Below are 27,831 nucleotides of genomic sequence, written 5' to 3' on the forward strand. Positions count from 1 at the left end.
AAGTTAAGTCATTGTTTTACAGGCCATTAAATATAATTTAAATTGGCCTTGTAGTGTTTACTTAAAAATACTCATAGACACAACACCTTGGTCTTAAAAAATTGCATCTCTTCGATGGCACTCATGAATAATGCAACGGTGCTTTCATGCATAAATGTGGTGTATTGTACAGTCCCATGCATCGAAGCACCAATGACATCTGGTTACAGAAGCCGCCAACACGAACATCAATAAATGTAAAGAGCATTAAATCTTTAGTGAGCCTTTTGGCTAATGCATACAATGCTGGACATGCATGATTTGAAGTTACAACGGGTAGAAGATAGATAAATAACACTGAAGCTACACAGAATGTATACACTATATATCATCAGTAAAAAAGGTAAAATTGAACAACCAACGCGCCGAATGTCACAAAAAAACATGTTTAAAAACAATAATTGAATTTTGGCAGCTTTCTTAACAGGGATTGCTGCAAAAAATGATTCAATAAAAATTAAAGAGCAGCAACTTTTAGATATAAATTGGTTGTTCTTGGCCTGTAAGCAATCTATACATTGTGGCAGGCATGGTCTTCATTTGAATTTCACCCAACGAAGATACCAATTGCTGCACAATCTTATCATGAGGCGTGGCCACCACACTTTGTCCATTGATTTCAATGATTCTATGTCCTACTCTTACTCCACCGCGCTCAGCAATGCCACCCCTCATCAAACTACAAATAATTCCATCCTGAACAGAAAACCCAAGCTGGTATTTCAAGTCCGGGCGTTTAATTAGTACAGTGACCACCGGTGGGCAGGATACAATGTGTAAATGTGCAAGACTTTGTGAACGTAGACCCTTGATTATGCTTTGACAGGTAGTAATGGGCAACCCAACCAGACTGGTACCGTTCACTGTCATTATTTGGTCCCCAATGCTGAGTTTTCCACAGCGTTCGACTGGTGAGCCATGTTGGAGGTTAGCAAGTATAACCGTTGGAACAATTGATCCCCAGCCTGATTCCACTACTACAATACCCATGGATTCACCCTTTTTCTTCTCAACCCAAACATCTTTCACGTTTTCCTGTTTGGAGTAATGCACAAGATCATCATGATACATCTCCTGCATATCCAGTAGCTCGTTGTAATCATCCCTTGTAAGAGTCTGGGGTTCTATTCCATTGGTCGTTAAAAATTGCTGATAAGCGACATTAAATGCCTGACCTATTGCTTGTGCCATTAAATGCGCATCTTGCGAAGAAAACACATGACAAATAATACGATGCGATTTTGGTTGCTTTGGCTCACGCAGTAACTCATTTTCATCCGAGTTGTTGGGTTTTGCTACTTTTCGCCTCGCCATTATTACCAAAAGTTTACCAATATCTGCTATGTAGGATATTGATCGCAGAGTATGGTCCATCATTGTCTCCTGTGTTTCAGCATTAAGAATTTTCACCTTGTCAGTTGAAATAAAGAGATCAACTTCAACACTTGGTTGGGATTCACCCTCTGGTGCTTTAATGCGACTTACTGCCTCTTGTGCCTGCAGCATTCTCGCATTTTTGCCTGGGTTGCGTTCTGACTGAAGTTGCGTTGAACCAAGATAATTGGCAGTAAATATTATTCCCTCAATCAGATCTTCGGGCTCACATGGTCCACCTACATCATATACAGGGCGGACAAATGATTGCTGTGGCGTTACTGGACTAGGTGCTTCAGTGGCAGGTTGAATTTTTGACACATTTTCTACAGGTCTTTGTTTAACACGAGGTGGATCAGATGGTATAGCAGTGGTGGGCATGCTTTGCTTAGTGATTGTGGTCGAAGTGCTTGGAGTGGGTTCAATTTTAATCCATGGATCGTCGATTGGAACATTAACAGGGGAATGCTTGACTTTGATTTCTCTGATTGCTTGCTCAACATCTTCTACGCTAGAGCTAAAATCGTTTAAAGGTTTTTGATGTTTCCTCTCATGGGGAATTAGGTCAAAATGTGGATGATGATCAGAAGACACTGAAGTTTGTTGGAGCCAAATATTGTCATCACTGGTGCCTGGCATATGATTAGGAGATTGAACTTGTTTTTCAGGGGAACTTGGCAAACTGTTTTGGGGGCTAAAAGACTCTGAGAAACGTTCAATTTCCTCAAGACTCTTATTTTGATATTGCCACAAGTCACTGTCATCATTTTCAGTCACTTTGTCAAAAGGATTTTCACGTTTTTCAACCTGATGAAATTTTGTTGAAGGCTGAGCAGTTTCGGAAAGTTTTAAGTCAAGCTCAACAATTTCACTGTGTCCATTTACCACTGGCACATCCAGATCAACTCTATGTTCCTCGAATTTGTTCTCGTCCAGTGTTATGTCAACTTGTTGCTCAATGGGAATATCATCCAACTGTGGGGTATTTACCTCTGGCTGTATCCCATGTAAATGGTCTTCTTCGGTTAACTCAATACTGGAGTGGGTGGAATCTTCCAGAAATGCTTCATCACTGGGGTTTATTGGAGAACAGGAGGATACATCGTCCGTGCTGGACTCTCTCGTGTCTTGTTGAACAGGGATTTCTACATTATTGTTATTAAATTCTTCGTTACCATCATTTGCATTGTCTAAGGTTGCGGTAGTTTCATCGGTCACCACATTTACTGTAGTGCCATTGTCATCCATTGTGTCCACATCAAAACTTAATTGTTTATACAGCTCAGTTTCTGAAAAACAGTCATTTTGTTCATCATGTTAATGACATATTTTAGTGAGTTAAAATATAAGAATTAAGTCCAACACTCTAACTACTATACAAACCTCACTACTCTACGTCAACGTGTAGTTAAGGTGTGTTGACTAGACACGTAGGCCTAACCTAACGTAAGTTATGTTGAATACATGCCTTTTACAATAGAATTGTTTAAATTTGCTTCCGAAAAGCAATGCAACGTAGTTTTTTATGACAACTATAAATCCAAATCAAAGTTCCCCCTGACAAGCACAAAACTTCCAAAGTGGCAAAGTCCGATCCGACTGTCTGTCTGGTCTTGTTGGTGACGTAATGTCGCTCAACTAGAATCGATTTATTTGAGAACAATGCTCTTTAATAATGCATTTTGAAAGAAGTGTTTATGATTGTTTTGAGATTAGTAATATACAATAATTTTTGGTTATGGAAACGCCAAAGTTTTTTTTTGTTACATTACTGTAGTTGTTGTTAAAACCAAAATAAGAAAAGCATGCGTCGTTGTCGCTTGTCGCGTATTGTTTGGCGCAATGATGTGCAACGAAGAGTTTTTTTTTTGCACGAAATCTGTTTAACTTAACATGGACAACAAAGACGTAAAAACGGAACAATCTTTCGTCTTTATAGCCCCGGAGTGTGCTAAAGATGGGCAGGTACAAATAATATCGCTGCCACACCCCAAAACCAAAAAGCTTACGAAGTATCTGACAACAAGATGTGAAAAAGAAACCAAACTTTTTGAGATTAAAAGGCATCAGGAAAGTCAGTCTTCGTGGTTTATTGACACAACTGTCCAGAAAGACGGTTCGACTTTTGTTTCAACGCCATTTGATCCTCTTTTTATGTTGCTACCTTTCTTAAAAACTGCAAACCCCGGGAAGTTTGTTTTGTTAAATCAACTCTTAACGGATGTTGATCCCATTTTGAAAGAATGCTTTGGTGACCAAAAACAGTTAGAGCTTGTTGCAGATTCAGCTGGGTCTGGTGATATGATGGCGTTCAGGTAAATAACTGTAGAGTAATTGGTTTTGTTGTTTTAGCCTTTTTCTGCGTTGTCTTCAATTAACATTTTTTTTGTTAAATTGTTTTCAAAATAGACACTAAAACAATTATAAACAAAATCTAAAGATAATTTTATAAATGTATATTTTCAGATACAATGAAGAGAAAACAATTAACTGGCTTGAAAAGAAAGCAAATCGTTTGACAAAAGTCATTAAAGATGTTGGAATATTTGTTTTCGAGAAAAACGAAACCGGCAACTGTGAGGAAACTGAGCATTTGAGATATGCATGCGGAATGTTGGGGGACTACATTGATAGCAGTTTGTCCAAAAAACTTTTGCAGCATTTAAAACTTCCTGAAAAAACTGAAAAGCGCAAAAGCCATGGACCAAATTCCTCAGCAAAGAAAATAAAAACAGAGGCACTAGAAGATTATTCAAAAACTGTTACAAGTATTGCTGAAAACAAAACCAAACTGTCTCGTTCACAAAAGATATTAAACAAAGTTGATAAGAAGGGAATGAAAAGCATAAATTCTTTCTTTAAACCCAAGGCTAAAAAAGAACAATAGTTTATGTGTTTTTCTGCAAGCAAACTTTTCACTGCTCATATTGTGGTAACAGGCCATGTTGATTAGAAGTACGTTTTAAATTTACATTCTTCATTTTTCATGTTTTTGGTAGAAGTGTATGTGTGTAAATTACTGAAATGATTTCACAAAGAAGAAGTATTTCCAAGTAAGTAGCTCTTCATGGCATTCATGCAAAATCCTTCACAACATTTAAAAAAGTTGTATTTGGCCACAGCCCTTTGCTCACTGTTGCTGCCGATTCAATTGTCTGCAATGAAGCTACTATCGAAGGTCAAGTGACAGTTGGTCCACGTTGTGTCATTCATCCAAAAGCTACAATTATTGCAAAGGATGGGCCCATTGTACTTGGTGAAGGAAATCTCATCGAAGAACAGACGTTTATAATAAACCAGTATGGTGTTTATTGTTTGCTACTATTGAATTTTTAATCAAACACATTCTAAATGTTTTTTATCTGAACAGCAAATATTAGTGCACTTCAATTTTAGACAACTACTTTGATTTTAAAATTATATTTCTAGTAATTGTGGAGTATTTATCCAGGAACAGATCAGGCGCAACTTCTGAAAATTCCCCACTGATTATTGGAGATTATAATTTCTTTGAAGTTGGTGCAGGTAAGACTATTTTCAAAGGCTGCTTTGCTGGAAGTAATTGTTTTACAATTTGTTGCTTAGAATTTCATGGAAAGTCGATGGGAAACCACAATATCCTGGAAAGTAAAGGTGCCCTGTGAATGTTTATGTATAGGCCCAACCCAGTTTTTTAAAAAAAGATCTGCACATTTGTAAAACGATGCACATTTTTTGTGAATTTGAAATTACTCTCCAAATTATTCACAAACGTGCATCCTGAAATATCTAAATTTCACTCATCAAAAATAATTTTTAGCTCGAGTCGGAACATGCACAACCTTGACCAATGGTTGCGTCATTGGTGCGTTGTGTGACGTCAACGTGGACGAGGTACTGCCGGAAAACACTGTGATTTGCGGGGAAAAACATTTCAGACGCATAAATGCCGACAAACCCCAGGTAATATTGTTAAAAAGTTCGTCAAAAATCAGAAATGCGTAATGACGCATAGAAGTAACAAAACAACCATTCTAATTAGCGTTTTATTGTTAAATTTGTTTTTCCAGTTTATGCTACTATGTTTTTTGCATTTGCTGATGTTTTACTATCTAAAAAAATGACTTTAGATAGTAAAAAATCACGGAGCATTTTTTTCAATTTTTCTTTATTAATTTAGCCCCAAACACAGCAGATCGATTTTTTGAAAAAGATCCTCCCCAACTACCACCATTTGACAAGCAACAAAAACAAGAAATCAGCTTCGTAAATTAACTTTTTGCACCCAATCGTTCCTAAATGTTTGCTCGTCGTGCGTTAGCTTGTTTTGTTGATGTAGCGAGGGATACCGCAAGGTTGTGCCAAGAATGGGGCAACACAGCTAGTCGTTTAATGTACAAGACAACCCTTAGAATATTGGTTCACAAACTTTTGGATCCGTGGCCCAAGTATTGTTTTAATAATGGCTCAAATGTGTGTTTCGTGCCGAAATATTTATCGTATATTGCCGAAATAGTTATCGTACTTTAAATTCGAATACGATTATGACTCTAATAAATTTCAGTTTTACGCTCAATATAATTCGTGATTTTTTCCGTTAATTAAACTGTGGGAGGTGTGAAAAGGAAAAAAAAACTGTTGTTTACCCACTGTGTGTTCCTCTGCGTATAAAGGCAAAAGAAAAAAAGATTTGTACCTGGACAGAACAAAACGCGTGAAATTACACAATAAATGTTTTGGCCGCGAAAACTTTGTGCATCAAAATCGCGGCGCGGTTTGTACCTGTGTAAAAATAGGAGACGAGTAACCTATACATCAAGATGAAGTTTAATTTTTGTGACGTCAAGCGACCAAACAGCATTAGGTCTTGCGACTACCACCATATATTTTTTTCAAGTCGACGTGCGAAATCTAAAACGCGGTTTTCTGCATTGAAAGCATGGCACAACATCATGTAAACAAACCAAACTTACCATATTGGCTTTTGGCAAGCCCAAAATGTGCTTGCACACAAACACGCGGTAGTTCTTCAAACTATTAATCCAAATTTCATACAATACAGTGCCCCCGAAATACAGCTAATTAACCACACAGCACAGCGAGAAATCGTTCAGACTGAACTCGACCAAGAAAACCCGCTTCAGTCCAAAACAATAGCGCATTATTGGGAAACAAAGACATATATACATAGAGAAGTACAAGGCATTGTTGACCTAACGAGACAAAGAAGGTGCAACTGTGGAGATGCAATAGAAGTCCATCAATTTGAATGAAGACAAAATTAAAATTCCAACTTGTGAATTGATCTGGCTACACAGCTGACATTCTTTGGCCTGATGACACGCCAGGTTTACTAAATCTGTACTAATATTTTGAACATTTTAGACGCGAATGAATTTAACGACAGTAATCCAAAACACCAGCATTTTTAGGACGAAGAATATTCTTTGTAGCAAAGGGATCAAATTCGTTTGCGAAGCACTTGGTTGAAAGAATGTATAAAAGAGTAGCAGTTGTTATATTGCTGTGCTGCACATTAAAAAATAAATGTCTACCAGTTCTTCTCCTTGGCATGTCTTGCAAACGCTTTGATTATTGTGGCGTGGCCATGAACCAAAACTATAGATTCTCCTATTTTGCTCTATAGCGTCTTTATGTGGACAAATGGAAACACTTGTTTGACTGCTGTTCGGCGCATGGGCAAATTTTTAGCTTGTTAATTACACATGTAGCCTTATGGTCATGAAGAAAAATTTATGTAAATCCCAATTTTAAGGGTTTAAATCTCAGTGTTTGATAAACATGAGTACATAAAGACGGCGAACACTTTCTGCAAATGTATAAAGCCAATTTTAACACTTCTACAATACAATTATCAAAACGTTCAAATGTGCTATGTACCTTTACATAGAAAAATTAAAGCCAGCTTTTATGCGTTTTTTGTGGCCGTTATCAAGTAAAACTACCCCAATTTGAAATTTGTTTCTACTACTTTTGTGACCACGGCACCCGAAGCGGTTCTTGATTCTATGCTTTGTTGTTTATTAAAATATTTTTCATTTTCGTGCATTTCCGCGTGTGGTGTCTGTAACCGCTCACACATGTCCTGCTGTCGATAATACGAATGCATTGTCTGGTCATTGTTTGCCAGTTTCTTGTTCAGTTTCGTTTTTATCTACTGCTCCATGTACTTTTGACCGGATTGCTGAGTGTATAAATAAGTCACAACAATTTATGAAGAGTTAAATATACGATTGACACAACATTATAAAAACAGCATTTTCTTAAGTGGGTAATGGAAAGATGCTGGGTCGTCAATTACAATGTGAGCTATTCCAGTGTGAACGAAGAATTCCTCAAAAACGTGACACAGAAAAGGCAAAAATAAAAGGAAACAGTAAACACTTCATTGCCACATAATGTCCACTGTGGCGACACAAGGCAAATACGTACCTCGCAATTTTCCAAGTCGGCATCAGTCGTAAGACCAGTGATCAATCTATGTGATCAGCCATGCATGACGTGAGGCGCTTTCCAGATTCGACGGGAGGCGTTTCTTGAGCTGCTGTTATCGGTCGGGGAAAAAGGCAAGGCATGTTTGGCGAAGGCTGGTGCGTTTTATTACCCCTGCCGAAGCGCTTGAGAAGAGGTCTGCTTGGTCGTTTCGCGCTTGTCCTGGCGCCGTGTACACCCAATTTATATGAAGAACGCCGACGTCATACTGCCTCCGCCGAACGAATCGCGTAAACGAAAAGCGGAAGATCCGTGCACATCGTCCGCCTTGCCTCCGCCACCCCAGCAGCCCGCCTACTTTTGTTGGAACTCAAGAAAAAACGACAACCGTGAAAGTACAAAGATGATGAACGCGGATGCCAACAATAATCAGGCTGACAAGGAGGAGGAGGTACGTTAAAAGTTGTTTTTAATGTGTGTCAGTAAGTTGTGGTTTGGTTTCTAGTCATAGTTTGATAGGGCGATACAGAATAGGTGATAAAGTAGTATTATTTCGTTGGAAGCGAAATTATAATAACTTACCTGTGTGTTGCTAGTATCGAATGACTTATTATATTACTGCTTACTGGTTGAATAAATTTGCTAGCACTGGGAATATATTGCGTATTACCGCTAACCACATGCGGTTTAACTGCGAGAATGAAAGGGGTTTACACAGACAATTAGGCCTAAACGTGTGGTCCTTGTAAAACACTGATCTTTCATCAATGTACTGGGTATATTTATCTAAAGCTTCAGATGCTTTTATACAATAACCAAACAGGTTGTTTTGCGTAAATAGGTTAGCCCAAATTGTGTAAGCTGCAGACAGATGGCCACGGGTTAACCCAAAGTTGGTAGTTATTGAATTAAAGTTTCAAATAGGTGCTTTTACCTCGAAATTAAAAAATCGATGACTAAATGAAGTTTCATGCATAGTAAAGTGATTTGACCTAGCTCTGTGGCCAACGTCGATTAATGTCGAGTAAATTTCTCCCCTGAGAGGTCTTAGACACGCACGCACCTGTGATCAACCTCCGTTGCACAGATCGAACGTCCATGCCTTTGACGTAGTTCCGATTGTTACGTGAAAATGTGGCAGGCGGGCGCTGGTGTCATCCATTAATTTTAATTGGCCTTTTTCAGTGTGAGATTTGGCGCTATTGATCAGAATGATCGATTTTCAGTTATGCCATTGCTTTGAACGGGGCTCACAGCGGCAAGCTTGCTTGCCAGGCGAAGAGGATGTCCTTTTGATGCCAACGTCTGGCCGGTATTTCTGCACTGAACTCCACGTAAACAAAAATCAATCTCAGTTTGAAAAGATTGTCCAATTTAAACTCAATTACGTTAGTTTTGAAGTAAATCAATTGAACGTCTCGAACCGTCAAGCGCAACCAGTGCACAATTCTTGCAAATTAAATCTCCAGCTTGGTTTTAATTCAACTTGAATCGACTTCTTTTTTTCTGGTCATGGACTTTTCCAAAAAACCTGAATCGGCGAGGTGTACGGTCGGTTTACGCGCCGTTTGTAAATTGCTGTTTACATGGGTGTTCGTAAGAACGTATTTGTGTCAGGCGTTATGTCTATGGTGTAACCGATAGGCCTGCGTAAGAACCCATTTCGTAGCTATATTTACTTCCTAATTCCAGAGGCAGATTGTGCAAGCACCATTCTTATCAAACCCGCCCGCGCTAAAACTGTTCAGACGAGCCATCTTTGCTTATTTGGCTACGCGGGGGTCTGCCTTCTGTCAAGCGTACACTTGCAACTGTCGAAAACATTGCTATCCTCCTATAGCTGCAGTATCTAATCGTGCGCGTAGACTGCAGATAATACACCACTTTCACTATCTCTCTGCAAGAATTTGCAGCGTCAAACAACGGCCTATATTGTTGCCGTTTGTGACGTCACATGTAATATGGAACAATGTCTTTGTAGGAAACCGACTTAGGCTTGATGAGCGCAATTTAAACGGGGAAAGCATCTTCGTTGCCCTGTTTGTTCAGATATGTGACTGTACGATCGTTTGATGACGAACAAAGCTTCTTGTTTGCGCCCAATCTACAGTGCGGGGTCTGTGTGGCGAAATAAGGCCTGGGCTCGATTTGTAAATATTAATTTTTATTGCCCAGCTTTTATCTTCACAACGGTCTGACCGGAACCTCATTGTTCCGACACAAGCGTTAGGCAGACATCGTGAATCCCCCGTCACTGCTGTAATATATTGCCGCTCAATCCAAACCGAACAACTACCACAAAAACGTATCAACTATTTTTTATTTTTTGGAAAATTCTGCCCATATTGACCAGATTACTTTTTACTACAAGTAAACATTCATTGTCCAAAATAATAAGTAAACCAATGAATTCCAAGGCTGTGCCCAAAACACGTGTGTAAATTAATGGTAAAGTAGGTTGACAACAACTATGTTTTTGCGCCAAAAAACATACCCACTAACGCATTTGGACAGTTCAAGAAATTAAATTTGAAATCCTCTGTTACAAAAGGACGAAAAATTCCGGCCAAGGTTTCAAATGAAATTTGCTTACGTTTTTCGTGTGCCTTTAGCCTGTAATCGACATGCTCATGCTCTGGAATGGCCAAGGTCGTCGTTTGACGAACAGAAAGCGGTCAGACGGACATAAATTCCCATAGGCGCGAGAAATTCATCAACAAACAATCACCGCTGGGGAATAGAACGATTATTGCGTAGTTATGAGCGGACAAACGCCTGTCACGCATATTATTACGTCTCCGGCTTGCTTCCGCGGGACGAAACCCCGCAGTTTTCCCACAGCATGTGCTCGCATCATTATGTTCTATTGTCGGGTGGCTGTGGGCACGGCCGCCCGCCTCAAATGCCAGGATTATGAGGTAATAATCATTGAGCATTATCACGGTTCCGCTTCGCCGGCCGCCACGCTGAATTATTCAAACGGCCTTTGTTGACGATTTTCGATTTATTTGTGTCATTTTATCAACAGGTTCGAACGCTATTCGTCAGTGGCTTGCCATCGGACGCTAAGAAGCGAGAGCTGTATCTTCTCTTCAGAGGATTTTCGGTGGGCGCACAATGTCTTTGTGTCGTAAATTTAATGGGACTGCGGTAATTAGGGGATATGCAGCTGGGTTTTATGACAACCAATCAATAGGCCTCTATAATCCCTCATATGTTCGCTTCATTCATGAAAGACCTCTCGTAAAGCCCGGCATGGCAACACAGCAACGAGCGTCGTTTTAAAAAGTGTTGTATGAAAAACTAAGTATTGTAAGCGTGTTCCATTTCAGCATAAATTTTAAATGAAGTGCTTTTTAAACCACATCCTTTTGTAACAATTTCCTGTTTTGTTGGTAGGGTTACGAGGGTTCAATCATACGTACTACCACAAAACCAGGAAAAGCACCTGTCGTAAGTACTCTTATTTTACTGCCATAACTTTTGAATTCTCAAGGCAGGTTTTCTCCATTTACAGCCTGTTGGATTTGTCACCTTTGACTCGAGAAATGAAGCCGACGAGGCAAAAAATGCTCTTCAGGTTTGTTGCGCAACAATGCTGCCGTTGTGACGTAACAACAACGTTGAAATAATGTAATTTATTGCAGGGTATAAAATTCGACCCAGAGCTGCCACATACATTGAGGCTTGAATTCGCTAAAGCGAATACAAAAGTGAAACTGCGTCCTTCATCACCCCCTCAAGATTTATCCAACCAGATTATCGGATATTTTCCCTCTCGTACGTCATTAATACGTTACTATCATCTCATTTCTTATAATGGCGGAATGGTGTAACTATCCCTTCCAAATTTTCCAAGCAATAGAAATTCATTGCCGCCTTGTGATTCGTCGCTGTTGTTAATGTTGGGTTGAATTGTTGCGACTGTTTTTGATCTGGTGACAATTTAGATTTTTTTATTTTGCAGAATATAGTACCGCAAGCATTCTCCCCACCGAAATTTGGCCGCAACAGTAAGTTAACATTTTGTATTTACAAACTAAATTAAGTGCAAAAAATGTAGAAAGGTGTTGTATTATTCATTGTGCCACTCACAAGTAGGTAAAATTAGTTCTCTTTCGCGTTTTTGATTGAGCCCTACTATCAGGCATTGTACAAAAAAATTTCCCGTTTGTGATGGAATCAAAAGGCACCATGTGATCCGTTTTTTGATGCACAAATCGTTACTATTCCATTTATCCAACGTTTTACGAAGGTTTAAAGGTCCTCCAAATACTCACTGTGACAAAGAAACACGCAAGCAAATATTGTAAAACTGCCGCCGCGCTGTAAAATGGCTTTTTAAAGCAGCAAGTTTAAACCTGCCTTTCTGTTACGTCACATTTGCGTTCAAGCAAGGCGAGAGACGTCATACAAGCGTTTGTGTGTAAAAAACTGAAGGTGACAAATGTTCAATGTGACAAATCAAACAGATATTTTTCCAAATGGAATTTTAATTACTTTTTTGTTTCCGTACTCGGGCCCACGAGAGGTGGCTGCCGATGCGGCGCCCGGGGCTTATGTTAGACAAACGGGCCCATGAATAACAAAAGGGGGACACGAACAGCTTTAAAACTAGGAAATTTTTATCGTATTGGTTAGGTTTCAAACAGAAACAACTCCTTGTGTGACGTTTATGCTGGATGCATATATTTCGCCCGTGCTTGCAGGCGTCATCAGTAGCCTATATCGCATTCCAATAGAATGACTGGGTTTCACCTATAATTTTTTATGCGATCGTAAAAAAAGCACGGGCACATTTTTTCTCTCCGTTGCCCCTTCCCGTACTTTTTCAGTTACGCTTTTACGAATGTTTCTTGCCGACAAGCTTTATATTTTTTTCAGACTTGCTTCTTATCCAGATCTGATCCAAGCTCACCCCACTCACACCCACATCCCCGCCCCATTGTCGGTATGTGGCGTCATAATTTAAGCTGGTTATGCACAGAACATTGATTGTCTCCTCGTGGCCCATCACCCTATCAAACGTGTCCCCTTTCTTTTTCTTCGCAAAGTCTCGTATCAATGAGTTTTTTGTTGATAAGTTTAAACAAATTCACCCACTTTTCGCGTGTAATTTTTAACCTGGCAGCCTTTTCAAGAGCACTCCTGTACTTTTCCCGCCATTGTTTTTCGCCTCTTTCTAATTACGTCACCTGATCTTTTTGTGTGCATCACGTGACAGGTCACACCCACGTTCCACCACATTGCACCTTCACCACACCATGGCGCTATTCTTACCCACTTAGCAGGTATTTATGACGTCAATTATGTGTGACTCGCAACAATGCTTTCGTGTTTACTGCAATGGTCTTTCTTTGAGTTGTTATAAGCGTGTATGTGATGATTTGTTTCTGGAAAAATGATTTAACTGATTATAGGGTTGGTTTATGTTACTTTCAACCTTGACCACTGCTCAAAACGAAAGCATTATTGCCTTTTCACTGGAATGCCGGGTAGCAAACAAAAAAATCATAGAAATTAAGAACTGTTAATTTTCACGATTTTGATTTGTTTTTCTGGCGTGAAAAATGACGATTGTTTCGTCGTTCTTTCAAGGCGCCCCACTGATTAACTTTGGTACGGCAGGAACCACAATGCCTTGCGCGTCCAATCCTACTTCCGCCTCCTCGTGCCTTCTTATAACGAATTTTGGTCCGACAACAACAGAAAAGGAAATGAAGGATATTTTCTCAAGGTGAGGCATCAACAGAAACGTGTAACTGTTTTTTCGACGTGAATTTGAACATAAACAGCATTATTAGCACACATACAGTAGTAGCTAAATTTGTTTAAAGAGGTTTCCATTGCCTTATAACGCTTTTATGTAAATAAATTTGAAAAGCAAAGCATGTCTTCCTGTTTTCACAACGCGATTGCACTCGAAAAAAATCTGTTACATTCGAAACGACGACCTTTAAAACGCTGAGGTTTTTTTGCCGGTCTTAAAAGATGTTTGTGCTTTCCCTCTGTAAATATTTGTTAACAGTTTAAACCGCACTGCGTTACCGATCGTGTACGTTTACATGTAATTAAAGCCGGCGTATTTGCAGGTTTCACGGTTTCGTGAGAGTGAAGCTGGTGAACAGAGGTGGAGCGCTTTGCGCTGTCGTCGAATTTACGGTGAGTTGTCGAGTTTCTGCTGTTGTTGCTGAAAACCGACTTACACATTTGGTAAGATGGGAGCCCATACCTTACACGTTTGTGCTGCGGATTTGGATTTTGCTTCGTTACGACTGTTTGTCGTTTTTACTTGGGCGGTATATTTTTACTGTGCACTCAGGCTTTCTAAAGTACTGTTTTTTTAATGCAAGCAAAAAACGGGACAGTTACCCTGGTCTGTCGTATTGTTTGTTAAACTATGCGGTAAAAGGCGTAGTTTGAATGATTGTTTGCAGCATGTATAAACTAATGGACAACAGTTGACTTAATTTTGTTGCACGCAATTCTGACAAATCCGTAATGCAAAAGGTACAAATAATCAACTGTGCCAATCGGCCGGGCTTTAACTGTCAGGCGTATAGCAATGAAAGAAGGGCAAACCGACACGAGTATTCACAAAAACCGTTGAAATCCCGTGTATGCACTTGGTTATTGTAAAGCTAAGGCATTCAAAGAACCCGAGACAATGCAAACACCAACTCAAATTTGGCTTGATGAGCGAACAAGCCGCACTGTCCATTGTTTGTCATAGGCGGGGCCATAGAAATCGGTGATATGGCTACACGTCATCAATCAGGTCGCCGTGACGTCTGCGTGTTCGGCACGCTGGCTTTTATCCCTTGTGCAAAATTGGCGTTTTGTGGAAACAAAGCGGTACTATGACGACACGAACCGTTTTCGAAGATTTACTGCGCACAGGTAAATGTTTAACTTCGGGATGCGCAGTTCTTTAGCAAACAATAGTTATGTCATAATGTCGCAGTGTTGCGTCGCAGAAGAACCGCAAACGTCTTTTTGCTGGAAGCAAACTTCCAATTGGAAACGTTAAGATTAATGTGTTGGCAAATTGTGGGTACGGTTTCTTGTAACTCGTCTACCGTTTGAAAATCCCGTGCGCTTGACTCTCCAAGAAATTCTACTGCAATATAGATGGTTCTTTCGCCATGTCATTCTGGGAGTACAGTGTAGTAATTTATAAATTTTACTGGAAACTTGTTGTTACCGCGTTTGGCTTTTGTCATTCTTAACATTGTGATTTATGGGCAAAGCCATTGTGTTTTACAAAATTAATACCCCTTGCAAGAAGCGTTTATTGTTGTGAATCCTGCCAACAAAGTTTTCATTTCATCTCGCAAGATATTCCACCTGTACACAACCACACCCTTACAATGTTTGCTGTGAATAATCATACGTGTGACTCATACCCTGTGAATGTGCCAACAGCATAAACATTGACAAACCCTAAACTATTACAGCCTATTTTTTGTACAGTTTTGTTGCTTTCATAATAGTTCTTAAATGTATAATATCTACTGTGCATTGTAGTCATTGTGTTGTGTGGTATATCGTAACAATAAAATTTGTAAATGCCTCAATTAAAGTTCTTTGTTCAATGATAAAAAGTTCTTGCAATTATATGAACTTTTTTGTGATTCTAGGATGTGGCCACAGCGTCGTTCGCCCTTCACAGTCTGCAGGGAACCAGATTGTCTGACCGCAGTGCCATGAGGATTGAGTTCGCCAGAGCAATACCAGAAGTCAATGGTTACTGAGGTAAATATCAGAGAACCTCGCATTTCGTTTCGTGGCTATTTTAAAAACATTTATCCCCAGAAGGAAAGTTGACACTTAGCGTATGTTGTGAAATAACAACTATTTTCCGTATTTGAAAACATAAACTGACTTCTAAAATTGAAAAATTTGGATCTAACCAAAACTGCAGATGTAGGCTCAGTGATCACTGTATACTTGCGTAATCACACAAAAAAAAGTAGTAGATTTTCACTACAGGATCAGCCTGGCTTTACAAGGGATATATATTTCGTCCCATGTTTTTTTGTTGAAAACATAAATATGCATTTTTAGTTTTCAGATACAAGGACCTCGCAAAGCCACAATTACACATGCTCCGTTACTGGCGGCGTCTTTTTGTTCAGAGCATTTATTCTGTTCTATTTTCAAACTGAACTTGCGGAATATTTGTTTCATTTTTCATTTTTTTTTTGTACGGTTGAGCGTAGACTTTTTTGGTGCTCGTCAGTTCTGTCAAGCATTTTGTATCTTCTATATCCCCCTCCCTGTTTTGTAGTTCCACAAAATGGAACAATCGTTTCATTTTTTTTCTTGAATAAATCTGTTTTGTGTAATGGTGGTGTATCAAAAATCTAAAGGATATGTTTTTGTATTGGGATACCAAAAAAATTTAAGAAGTTCACCCATAAAGCATTAGCTACTCATATATTGATGTGACTATATTACGAAAAATACTGAAGTAATAGTACTGGCGGAATGTTTATTTCAAAATAGCAAGTTTTAATATTATATCAATATACTTTTTCGGTCCCCTTAACATTGATGTACGGTGTACAAAAACACGCATTTTGGAAAATATCTCGGCAAGTAAAACCACGCGTTTGCGGTTAGCCAATACATGGCGTACTGCGAATTCCATTACCTCCTTCGCACTTGGGAGTCGTAAGTTCGCTTTCAGAAATAGGAGTATGTTGTATTAGAGAACTAACAACCTTCGCCAAAAACCACACAAACACACGTACGGTTTGCACGGAGCAACTCATTCGGTAACAGTGCTTTTAAATTCGTTTGGACGTACTGACGAATTAAAAATATTACAGTAGAATTCGGTTAATCCGGATACGTGTTGTCCGACAAATTTATCTGGATTAGGCAAATATCCGAAGACGTCAAGGAGATCGGCAAAAATCTCCCAATTGTGCACACTAAAGTCATCTTTGTAACCCGGAGATCTAAGAAACTCTGTAACATGTATTTACTTTACGCACAGATTACCCCAAAAGTATTGGGTAATTGACTGTTGGGTCATGCGCGAAACGATAATGGCGGTCTGTCATTCGATGTTGCAATGTGCAACTATAAGTTGTTCTAATGAATAAACATGTAACAAATACATGCATCATGGTTGAAGCAGGAGAATCCATCCAGATTTAACATCCGTTTTATCAGAATCTTTTTTGTTAGGAAAGATTGTAAACCATTTGTGCCCTTAGCTTGGTACGAGTTAGATAAATTAAATTTAGATTATCGAGTTTTACAACTTTAATATGTAAATGTCATGAAGTTTAGAGCTCTTTAGCGCCAAAGGTGGTTGTCCACCGAGAAAGAATAACCGTGAGATGGAGCCCACAGGTCTCTCTAACGTTCTTCGAAAGAGCCGGAACCATTGGGGGAAAAGACACATGCCGTCGCAACAGCCAAAAATAACTTTATGATTAAAGAGATCAAACAGTCAAACGTCGACTTTGTATCTAAAGTTAATTCCGTTGAAAGTTGAACATGGGGATTGACAAATTTGTGTTGATTTCTTTGTTTTTACTCCTAGTTGTTAGGAGCAAAGTAATTTTAAACCACTTATCACAATTTGCCTTATGGCTATCAGAGGCCCAATCTAGCACCACCTCTTTGACACTATGGAAATGTTTTGGACAAGCACAAATTATGTGCATACTCTGGAATAAAATACAGTCCAAACATACTAAATAGAATAAAACAAACAATCCAAATTTTTTTACATATATTTTCACCAAGATAAGCGTCCCTGGTCATTATAAATTTTCCACATGGAATCAGACAACGTCCTCGAGTCCATTTTATCAACAAACATCACTCCATCCAAATGGTCACACTCATGTTGAGCAATCCTTGCTTGCCAGCCTTGAGCAATCCACTGGAACAGTTCACCTTTCTCATCAAATGCCTCAATTTGGACAGCTTTATGACGCTTTACATTAGCACAGTAGTTGTGTACACTGTAGCACATCTCCACTTCCTCTATCACTGTTTTATCCAGCACTGTCAGTTTTGGATTTATTAAAATCTTTAGGTCAAAGGTTTGCATGTCCAAATCATCAACTTCATTTTGGTGCACGCCCTTTAGATGTTTAGCGGTTTGTTCAGCTGCAAACATTCGCCATGGAACTCCAATTTGTGGAGCTGAAAGGCTAGTGAGTGCTTTTCTTCTCATCATTGTTACCAAGTGTTTGACAACTTTCTGGACTTTCGGTGAGACAATTTCCTTTCTCGGAATTTCGGAACACACCTTTCTCAATACTGGGTCCCCAATTTGAACAACATGTTTGTAGGGAGGTTGCTTCACTGCTTTCCAATGTCTAAATTGCTGTAATAAAGACCTTGTCCTGAATGGTTTGGATATGTACATATGGAACTGTCTTGAAAACTGAGTGCTTGCGTTCATAATTCTTGTTTTTAAATAATTATTGCTGAAGAATACCAGTTAATGCAAAAACAACACCAGCTTCCAACTCTTAAAGACAGAATGTAGTTGTCGTTGTGTAAGATAATTAAAACATATTAGGACGAAGTTGCCATAATGCTAAACAATAAACATTACCAGTTAAACTTAAACAAGGTGACGGTTTTACTCACGTATCCTTACGTAGTGACCAAACTGAAGTAAGCCATAAGTAACAAACAAAAACTACAAAGCAATTCACTGATTTTAAACGCCGGCACCTAAAACACAATGTGGGGATTACCCGCGCTACGAAACTTTAATTGAAATCATATCGAAATTTTCGTTGCTGTATGGTTTTATTCAAAATGTTTTTAGATATTTATTTGTTTTAACACACTTTGAACAAAATTTAAAGTGTTTCACGTCGTCTGTGAAAAATAATTCAAAACAAAACGATTGTTTCCAGACAGTAGATTTATTGCACCCGAAAAAATTGCACCAACATTTTATAGTTCATCCCGAACAGTGAACTTTGTAACCTCATGACGCACAGATGTGTGAATTCTTGCCAGTTGATCAATCGTTTCTTCAATTTTTAACATGTTTTCGCGTAACTTTGACTGTCTCTTGGAAAGTTCAATCATCTTTTCGCTTACTTCGTGAGGTTGCATTGCTCGTTTAAGTGACGTCATTTTGCTCTGCCCGCTATTCAACAATTTAAAGAAGTTCCCTTTATGTTTCTTCCAGTTTTGGATTGTACTGAGGTGGTTGATTAGTCTGGAATAAGACTTAAAAATAATTGTAAATTGGAACAGCTTTCCACAATCACCTTTCCCAAAATCAAAAAATTACTGTCAACACTTTTGGACAATAATTATTCAGTTTGGAAGCAAATTTTTTTTAGTCTGTACAACTTGCAACATAACTAAATACCTTTACTGCAACAGCACACAATACAAAACAAATTTAAGCACCATGAAAAGCTTTGTTTGAATTATACATTGAATTCTTGTTATAACCCTCCCTTCACAAGTCCCCATTCCCTGAAGACAAAGTAGTTTAGACACCCAACATGAAATAAACTTATCGAAAACCTCTGCTCAGCAAGTGCCACAAAACAGGAACCAACTTTGGTTCGAAATAATTTCTATAATTGCTATTCCCACCAAAGCGAAAAAACACCATTGCACATAACATGCAAGTTTCTATCTTCAACATAATACCTTTAATGTTTCTCCCAAATCTTACTCCTGAATGATTTACCAAATGAAGTTATTATATGTCAGGCATTAACTATTCAGACCTACAAATAGCATCCCTGTAGGCCAATCACATTATAATGCTTGGATTTTGGTATTCCAAGGGTATATTTGATAAACAGACATTACTTTTTAGCATAACTTCACATCTTACACCATCCTTGTGAAATAAATAAAAACAATAAAAGGTTACATTGATGCTTTTATTTTTTGGCAAAATTTTTGAACTAAATTCCTTAATTAAAGAACACATCCTACCTCTCTTTCAGTTCATTCAGCTTGCATGGGGAAAAGTGTTTGGATTCAGCAAAATTGGTTTGATCACAATCCATTAAAACCAACTCTGCTTTAGTGTTTGGTGATGCATGTCGTAGTACAAAGTCAACCAGGTTGGGTAAAGTCATTTGTGTGGAAGTTGAGAAGAAGACTGAGTCATAGGTTCTAAGACAAGTAACTTAATGTATTTGTAGTGTACATCAGTGTTTCTCAGCCGCCAGTTAGCGTTAATTTTGAGATGCACGTGTTAAATGTATTTTTCTGTTGAATTGTTCTGTTTACCACAATTAGTTTAGATTTAGGATAATCACCAGGACCATAGGCGCCTAGTTTTCATTTTTCCAGGGGGGGCGGCTATATTATGACGTCATAATTTGTTACTATGACGTCATCAAGTATCGAAAAACTGTGTTTGAATTTCAATGCATGAGGCGTATTAACCAAAAGGGCGACGTTAACAGTGAACGCGACACAACCAATAAGTACCAGTTGGTATATCATACTGCGAGACTGACGTTGCAACAACCGATGTCAGTTACGTAAGCGAAACTAGGTCAACATATTTTCGTGCGTCGTGTAGGAAACACATTGTTTTTGGGTCTTTTTTCTTCGAACGTTACGAATGCGACGAGTTACATGGTGCGGACAGACGCGCGTAACAGTCATTCGTTTTTTTTTATGAAAAACCTGGGGGGGCGCCGCCCCCCCTGCCCCCCCGGACTAGGCGCCTATGACCAGGACGTTAAAGTGTTTTTGGAATGCTGCCTGAATGCAGTGGCGGATCTAGGGGGGGTGTTTAGGTGTCAGAACACCCCCCTCAGCTTTTTAGCACATTGTTTTGTGGGGTGTGAAAGTGCGATTAATTTCCCGCTACGCAGGAACGAACACTACGGTCAAGTGTTCGTCTCCGCTGTTTCTTTGTTTCTCGGTCGCGCGCGCTGCATTCACGCGGCGATGACCGCCTATGAAACAATCGTTCGTTGTGCCGTTGGTCAATAACCCGTCAAGCGTCAACAATACCGGTTTCGAAAGCGCGACCTTATAAGTTTAGTCATTTCTGCTACAATTTCTATACAGAAGCCGCACTCTGTAAGGGTTGTAATTGTTTGACAAAATTGCACCAAAATAAATGTAGCTAAACGAGTATTTTGTATTTCGTCTGTTTTTTTTTACATATATTTCGCAAATTATCTACTGCTAAAACATCGATGTGTATTTGGTGAAGCAAGACCACGTCCTAGACCATTACAGATTTGTTTTTAGAGCGGGGGGTCGAAATTTTTTTGGGAATTCCCTAATTTTCCGCTGTAAACTAAGGTTAATTGTGGTCGAGCATTGCAAAATACGAACGCCAGTGTTGGCGCGAATCGTCACATAAACGGTGGCTTCCTGGCTTACGCAATTGCGTAACACATTCAGGCTGAATGTAAGTAAATTTTTAAATTAATTTTTAGCCCTTAGAAGACAATGTAACTTAAATTTTAAATTCTTAAAAGCCAGCTTAGAGCATTTCACAAAATATCACGTATTTTAAGTGATTTCTTACCTGTTTCCTGGGTAAAGAAACAACGAAGGAAATAATATTGGACGGAATGAAACTGAAAGTTGGTTAACATTTTCTTCATTGATTTGAAGAATTTCAATATTTTTCAAATGGGCAAAATGCATTTTAAATGTTAGGAGGGTTTGAACATAACCTGAACAAAATCCACACCATGGGGTCTGATACAGAAGTAGTATGTCCTGTAATACATAGTGCAACATAGTGACTATACATTGAAAACAATTAAATTTAAAAACAATCTGAATAAGCCTAAAGTTTACTAAATTAGATATGCCTTAAATTAAAAAAAAAATGTTTAAATTTAAACGACTTTTTGCCGTAACCTTGGAATTATTTGCGGAGATAGTCTTACCTTGGAACTATTTAGAATTCTTCTGTTGAAATTGGCTGCTTCAACAGAAGGTATTTCAATTCTTTCTTCATCCTGAATAGATTTTTCTTTTGTTGTTGATAAAGGTTGGAATGTTGGCATAAGCTTATTGTTGGTAAAGTCCAAAATATATTTTTCTGAAATTAAGTTAATGTTGAATTTAACAATATAGCACAGAATAAAAGCGTATCTCTCACCAAGATTTGCGGAATTAAATTCAGAAACCATTTTAAGTGCTTCCTCTTTTTCCAAATCAACAATTGAAACACTTTCATTTGTCTTGAGTCCTACATTATCAGCAATTGCTGGGAATTCGTCCCGGTTCAAAACAACAAAGCCAATAGTTCTGTTTGTTTTGCATGCTAGACCTGATATTGAAGTAAAATTATCTGTGGGATTCAACATCGGAAAACAGCAACTTTCAATGTGAGTCCTTTGTGTGTCGTAAAGTGGTATTGTGACAAAACAATGGTTGTGTAAAAATGGCAGCAAATGAACTTGTTTGTGGAGAAACGAAGTTATAAGGTGTTCTGCAATGGACGGAGGAACTTCTTGGTGATCAGAAACTGCGCAAATGTTGCAAACGTCTGTGTTCACCTTGACAGCCCGGCATACTTTTCTATCATAGCAATGTTGGTAATATTTAACAGCAATCTCCTCCATCTGCAAAGGTATGGTGTTTTTATTACTGCTTCAAAAGCGTTTTTTTTACTGTTTTCAAAAGCTTTTTTGCCATGTTTATTAATGTGTACTTGCTTCAATAGTGCCTGATTTTTCTTGCTATTTTTGATGAAAACGTATTACATTTTTTTGTAAATCTCTTCTTACCGATTGGATTTGTTTCAGGTTGGTAACAAAAGCCAACAATGTCGGGCCATCTTTAAGGTTTATAAAAAGACTGTTTGATTTCTGTGTAGCAACAAGAATATTTGAAACTGCCTGCAAAAAAAGAATGCATGTTAGATTTTTACACAATCGACGAAAACCACAATATAATTATTACCACTGCATGGTCCTTTACCACACCAAGTGCACTATCCAGCGTAAAATTGTTAAAGTTTATTGTTCCGACAGACTTAAGCTCTCCATATAAGCGATCATATTTTCTTGCATATCCTTTTCCTATACTAAGTTCTCGAGACAATGCATAGCTTGTGATAATTCCAAAAGAAACGACTTGCCCAGGATCTGCAACATATATTGTTGACAAAAATGTATCAACATATCTGGTCAGAGAAGTTCTTACAATATTGAAGTGACGCCAATGAAAGCTCAAGAAATTTTGCAAGAACATGTGTTGAAGAAGGTAATGGAAAATATCCAATGACAGAAACCTAAACAAAGAAAAGTTAAGGATATAAGAAACAATATCACAGGTTTTTAATTTTTTTTTCTCAAAACACACATGTAGACAACAGAATATGCCTCAAACTTTTTAAAGGAAAACATCAAAATGAAAATAGAACAATGCCTCAAAATAGAACAATGCCTGGCAGCAAAAATAGAATTATTTCGAACAAACAAGTAACAAGTGTAAAATACTACCTTGCCACAAGTACCTGTGATCGCATAGTAAAATGGTTAACATCATCCACACTTCCCAAATAGTAAGCTGAACTTAACGCCTTCTGCAAAAAGTTTGACAAATACTGCACTGTGATGGGGCCATTGTAGTGTACTGCAAGTTTGGCCCTGCATAATGTAATTTGTAATAAAATGTTTAACATAGCTAAAAGACAGTTTCTTACAGCTTGTGATGCAGAAAAACTTGTGGGAAATAGTGGATTTCATTTGAACCTCGACATTCTCCTTTGTCCCACCAACAATCCACAGCAATGAATTTAACCTAAATATCACATCATGAAACTGTTGTTCTGTCATTTGTCATAATATTATATATTACACATTATCCTCATAAAAAATCTATGGTGTCATTGTATCGACTTATACATGGGAATAAACCAACAACATGGCAGAAGTAAGAACAAACATACCTGATCATGATACTGCTGTGCCACAGACAAAAATTGTGTCAAACCCTTTGCTGATTTACTGCACCATGGAGCATAATAAAAGACAAGAGACACTTCTCCTTGGTTAAGATATACATTTCTTTCAACCAGACTACCAGAGTAAACATCCTTTACATATAGGGAAGAGAATTGCGGTGTTGGTATAGGAGCTTGCCTGGTGGTTGTATTTCCATCAACACTGTAAGAGAAGTAGAATTAACCTAATACTATCACTCAAAATGTTCTACAGTTTTTTACACACTTTTTAGCACCAGCCCTGATTTAAGAAAACTCCAGTATAGCAATGGCAATGCAAATGGTACAGGCGGTGATAAAACCGTAAAGTTAACAAGTTATGCAAAAAAGATGAAATATTCATGCCTCGCGTCGTTTTGCTTACCTCAACCAGAGTCGCAGTAAAAAACAAAACAAACTTAAACATAATACAAATGATTGGGGATGACGTTTCATGATTACATAAAATTTTTGCAAGTGCGCCTTCATTTCTAAATTAAGTAATCCAAAAGTAGTTTGGAACGCCGAGAAAATCCATTATTCCAGTAGCTTCAAAGGAAATCCCAGCTTTTCGAGTTTGTGATGTAACAAACTTCAAATTTTCCTCGGTAATATTACGTGTAATAAAAGTCCCATCAACGAAAACGCGCATTATATCCAATGCCTCTGGGTAATTTTTCGAAAAATTTTGCAAATTTGTATGTACGTAATGTGTTAACAAATATATAACTGTTTGGGAATCTTTACTCCTTACTTGCAATATTTAATACAAGAGAAAAAGGGACGAAAATTTATTCACGCCGCTCTTGTATGAAAAAATTTGGGAAATTATTTTCCCGCCGCAAGGAAAAATAGGTCACGGTTGAATGGCTACAGGATAATACAAATTGTAAAATATAAATACAAATTTTAGCTTGTGGAAATTGAATTTTGTTTGCCGTTTTTTTCTTATGTGCGTTTTTTTGCCTTTAACAGTTGAGTACAGTATTCAAATAATATTTTTTGCGTTGCATTAACAGTATACTAGTGACCTAACGTAATGGCATCAGACAGCTTATGTAGAATGCTCAAACAAGTTCCAAAATTGGAGTTAATGCCTTTGATTTCAAAATGGGGCAAAGTTCCTGTGTGGAAAATAGATGCGAAAAGAGGAAAGTTTGATGTAATAAAGCAAGTTTCTACACTTGCACAGGTTTGTATGTTTGTGCAAGTTGGCAGTTTTTAATTACCTTTTATGAGAATTTAATTGATAGCAACACTATTTTTTCTACTTCAATGATAACATTTACTGTTATCTGTTGCAGACATGCAAACTAACAAGTGATGACATTCATCGCCTTGACCTATTAGGTAAACTTGTGAAAATTCAAAACAGTTATTACAAAAATAACTATTGACTAACTAGTAAAGTGTTTTGTATTTAAGTGGTCATGAACAAAAAAGGACGAAAGTTATGGAAAGTATATGAAATGTCAGGCTTAAACAAAGCCACCATTTTATCTGATGAGGAATATGAGGCTTTTTCATTTGAAAAGCGGCTACAGCAGTATCTTTTTGTTGCCTTTTCCTGTGTAAGTATATCATGAACAGATTTTGGAAAGTTTGTATTTTGTGCAAAATAAGGTTTTTTTTGCAAACGTCTATAGCGCTGACAATTTTTGTATGTTATTGCATAAGATAATTGCTTTTGCATGGATTGCTGATAAATAGGATTTACCTTTTGTTTTTTCTAATCAGGTATCATGTAGTTTTTATGTTGGTTTTCTTATATTCAAAGTATGAGTTTGATTGAGCGTTGTAATGTGGTTTCCAGACCGTTTGGCATTGAAAATAAGATATTATTGTATTTTTAGAGCGTAGTTGTATCCAAGCACCAGCATGCCCTATGGGGTAGAATCAGTTCGCCATCAGTATCCCGCCCCATGTATTTCATTCACTTTCCCTATTCTCCGTATGTCTTGATTGCCAACCCTTCATCTCGGCATTTCGCCCCTTTTGCTGTGGTTAGTAAAAAAAATTATGTAATGTTGCTATTAAAATGTAATTGGGCCCATGTTAGCCAATTATGTTTCTACATACATACATACAGTGGCGGATCCAGAAAAAATATGAGGGGGGTGTTCGGTTTTGGTACCTAATTAATGAAGCCATTAGATGCGGTTACAATTTTTTTTCGGACATTTATCATGCTGTAATTTTTTGTCAAAATCTCGGTGGAAACGAGTTTAGTTGTTGAACACGTTGCCAATATTACGCTTGTTAAAAACAGCTGTTAGCGCTCGCAAATGTGTAGTTTTTATTTGTATGTTTTCTTGATAACATAAGCCCACATTTAATTCCTTTGTAGATGACACGTATATTCATGCCTTTCTTTCAAAGTCGTGGTAATGAAACTACGGCGCAAGCCTACTACATAAACTCGCATCGAGTGTTCAACAGTGTTACGCAATTGCGAAAGCCAGGAAGCCACCGTTTATGTGACGATTCGCGCCAACACTGGCGTTCGTATTTTGGCAATGCTCGACCACAATTAACCTTAGTTTAGAGCGGAAAATTGGGAAATTCCCAAAAAATTTCGATCTCCCGCTCTAAAAACAAATCTGTAATGGTCTAGGACGTGGTCTTGCACCACCAAATACACATCGATGTTTTAGCAGTAGATAATTTGCGAAATATAAAAAAAAAAACAGACGAAATAGAAAATAATCGTTTAGCTACATTTATTTTGGTGCAATTTTGTCAAACAATTACAACTCTTATAGAGTGCGGCTTCTGTATAGAAATTGTAGCAGAAATGAATAAACTTATAAGGCCGTGCTTTCGAAAACAGTATTGTTGACGGGTTATTGACCAACGGCACAACAAACGATTGTTTCATAAGCGGTCATCGCCGCGTGAATGCAGCGCGCGCGACCGAGAAACAAAGAAACAGCGGAGACGAACACTTGACCGTAGTGTTCGTTCCTGCGGAGCGGGAAATTAATCGCACTTTCACACCCCACAAAACAATGTGCCATAATGCTGGGGGGGTGTTCTGACACCTAAACATCCCCCCTAGATCCGCCACTGCATACATATACTGTTTTTACAACTGATTAGTATATTATTTTCGAACCACCTTTAGGAGCTGAGAAAAATACTCGGTCACAACAAAATAAAGTCATTGGAATTGGAATCGCTCCACCCTGATTCTTTAGCTCAAATACTTTTGCACAACAAGCAAAAGGATGAGGACTACAAGCATGATGCCAAATTTTATGCTCCCAAAAAGAGACATGGTAGGCTAGGTAGTTGACTTTTACTTACATGCAGTGAACAGTGAAGTTTTTCAGCTTTTTATTTTTGATAAAATGGTTTTGTTTTAAACACACTGCAAAAATATGTTTTTGCTTTTAAGAAAAGATTTTACTTTTACCTTAAATTGCAGAAGAAGAATTTGATGAAGAGTTTGATGATCGTATAAATGTTTGTCATTCCAAGGCACATGAGAGTAATGTTTCTTCCATTAAGCGTCAGTTCGGAGATAAGGTTCCACCTGTTTTAACAACCTTGGAGGTTTCTGTAAGTGATGTTTATCTTTTTTATTACAGCATCATAATTTTGTAATGTGTGAAGCAATATGAAATTAATTTTGGAATAATTTTCCCTTATTTTTGACTAATGGCTTTGATAAAAAGGGTGTTTGTCAGTCGTATTGTACTTAAAATAGTCTAAATTAGCCCAGTTAGTTTCTGAAGTTAAAGACAGACTTGTTTTATTCAGACGGTCACAAAATTCCGCGGTAGACGTTTTATTGCCAACATACCCCATAATGCGAGACTGGAATTTCAGACAAAATTAAAAGGACCCAACATAATGGAAGGCTTGCGAACACTGGCGAAGCATAATCTTACCACCAGCCGTTTACCGCGTTTTCTTACCACTGTTCCAAACACAGGAAAACAATACTTACGAATTACTGAACAATGCAGCAGCGGCAACCGATCGTCTGCTTAATGTTAAAATGCTTTTTTGATTGGTGTTTTTTTACAACATTTTTGTATTTTTGCGCAATCGTT

General features: G+C 38.1%; 7 protein-coding genes across 9 annotated transcripts; 4 read left to right on the forward strand and 3 right to left on the reverse strand.

Annotated features, from left to right (window-relative positions):
* Positions 1–119: 119 nt before the first annotated feature.
* Positions 120–2,698, reverse strand: LOC145906837 (amyloid-beta A4 precursor protein-binding family A member 1-like). Its single transcript, XM_082994310.1, has one exon. The coding sequence runs from the start codon at positions 2,659–2,661 to the stop codon at positions 514–516; it is 2,148 nt and encodes a 715-aa protein (XP_082850436.1). The 5' UTR covers positions 2,662–2,698; the 3' UTR covers positions 120–513.
* A 581-nt stretch (positions 2,699–3,279) lies between these two features.
* Positions 3,280–4,414, forward strand: LOC145906840 (ribonuclease H2 subunit B-like). The gene is made up of 2 exons (XM_082994313.1): positions 3,280–3,728; positions 3,880–4,414. The coding sequence occupies exons 1-2, from the start codon at positions 3,307–3,309 to the stop codon at positions 4,298–4,300; spliced, it is 843 nt and encodes a 280-aa protein (XP_082850439.1). The 5' UTR covers positions 3,280–3,306; the 3' UTR covers positions 4,301–4,414.
* Positions 4,338–5,912, forward strand: LOC145906841 (dynactin subunit 6-like). Its single transcript, XM_082994314.1, has 6 exons — positions 4,338–4,466; positions 4,536–4,712; positions 4,865–4,938; positions 4,999–5,046; positions 5,213–5,355; positions 5,573–5,912. Exons 1-6 carry the CDS (start codon positions 4,438–4,440, stop codon positions 5,660–5,662), a joined length of 561 nt encoding a protein of 186 aa, XP_082850440.1. The 5' UTR covers positions 4,338–4,437; the 3' UTR covers positions 5,663–5,912.
* Positions 5,913–8,031: 2,119 nt separating this feature from the next.
* LOC145905873 (U1 small nuclear ribonucleoprotein A-like) lies at positions 8,032–16,135 on the forward strand. Of its 2 annotated transcripts, none has more exons than XM_082993187.1 (12): positions 8,032–8,296; positions 10,874–10,951; positions 11,245–11,298; positions 11,363–11,425; positions 11,493–11,625; positions 11,813–11,858; positions 12,730–12,796; positions 13,070–13,136; positions 13,444–13,582; positions 13,938–14,007; positions 15,486–15,600; positions 15,913–16,135. In XM_082993187.1, the coding sequence occupies exons 1-11, from the start codon at positions 8,093–8,095 to the stop codon at positions 15,597–15,599; spliced, it is 1,035 nt and encodes a 344-aa protein (XP_082849313.1). In that variant the 5' UTR covers positions 8,032–8,092; the 3' UTR covers position 15,600; positions 15,913–16,135. The 2 variants fall into 2 exon arrangements, with proteins under 2 accessions (XP_082849313.1, XP_082849314.1); XM_082993188.1 differs by having other exon boundaries at positions 13,474–13,582.
* Positions 16,136–17,602: 1,467 nt separating this feature from the next.
* LOC145905802 (peptide deformylase, mitochondrial-like) lies at positions 17,603–18,620 on the reverse strand. Its single transcript, XM_082993091.1, has one exon. It carries the CDS (start codon positions 18,275–18,277, stop codon positions 17,603–17,605), a length of 675 nt encoding a protein of 224 aa, XP_082849217.1. The 5' UTR covers positions 18,278–18,620.
* Positions 18,621–18,693: 73 nt separating this feature from the next.
* LOC145905801 (thioredoxin domain-containing protein 11-like) lies at positions 18,694–24,375 on the reverse strand. Of its 2 annotated transcripts, none has more exons than XM_082993089.1 (12): positions 24,159–24,375; positions 23,741–23,957; positions 23,495–23,592; positions 23,306–23,438; positions 22,993–23,080; positions 22,750–22,934; positions 22,575–22,685; positions 21,944–22,409; positions 21,729–21,883; positions 21,359–21,555; positions 19,795–19,977; positions 18,694–19,054 (listed from the first exon to the last, which is right to left on the reverse strand). In XM_082993089.1, the coding sequence occupies exons 1-12, from the start codon at positions 24,260–24,262 to the stop codon at positions 18,784–18,786; spliced, it is 2,208 nt and encodes a 735-aa protein (XP_082849215.1). In that variant the 5' UTR covers positions 24,263–24,375; the 3' UTR covers positions 18,694–18,783. The 2 variants fall into 2 exon arrangements, with proteins under 2 accessions (XP_082849215.1, XP_082849216.1); XM_082993090.1 differs by having other exon boundaries at positions 18,927–19,065.
* A 432-nt stretch (positions 24,376–24,807) lies between these two features.
* On the forward strand, positions 24,808–27,827 carry LOC145905494 (centromere protein N-like). Its single transcript, XM_082992711.1, has 7 exons — positions 24,808–24,965; positions 25,078–25,123; positions 25,199–25,344; positions 25,627–25,776; positions 26,898–27,051; positions 27,201–27,334; positions 27,536–27,827. The coding sequence occupies exons 1-7, from the start codon at positions 24,813–24,815 to the stop codon at positions 27,767–27,769; spliced, it is 1,017 nt and encodes a 338-aa protein (XP_082848837.1). The 5' UTR covers positions 24,808–24,812; the 3' UTR covers positions 27,770–27,827.
* The last annotated feature ends 4 nt before the right edge of the window (positions 27,828–27,831 follow it).

This window comes from Ascidia mentula, chromosome 6, assembly GCF_947561715.1.
Source record: "Ascidia mentula chromosome 6, kaAscMent1.1, whole genome shotgun sequence".
NCBI lineage: Eukaryota > Metazoa > Chordata > Ascidiacea > Phlebobranchia > Ascidiidae > Ascidia > Ascidia mentula.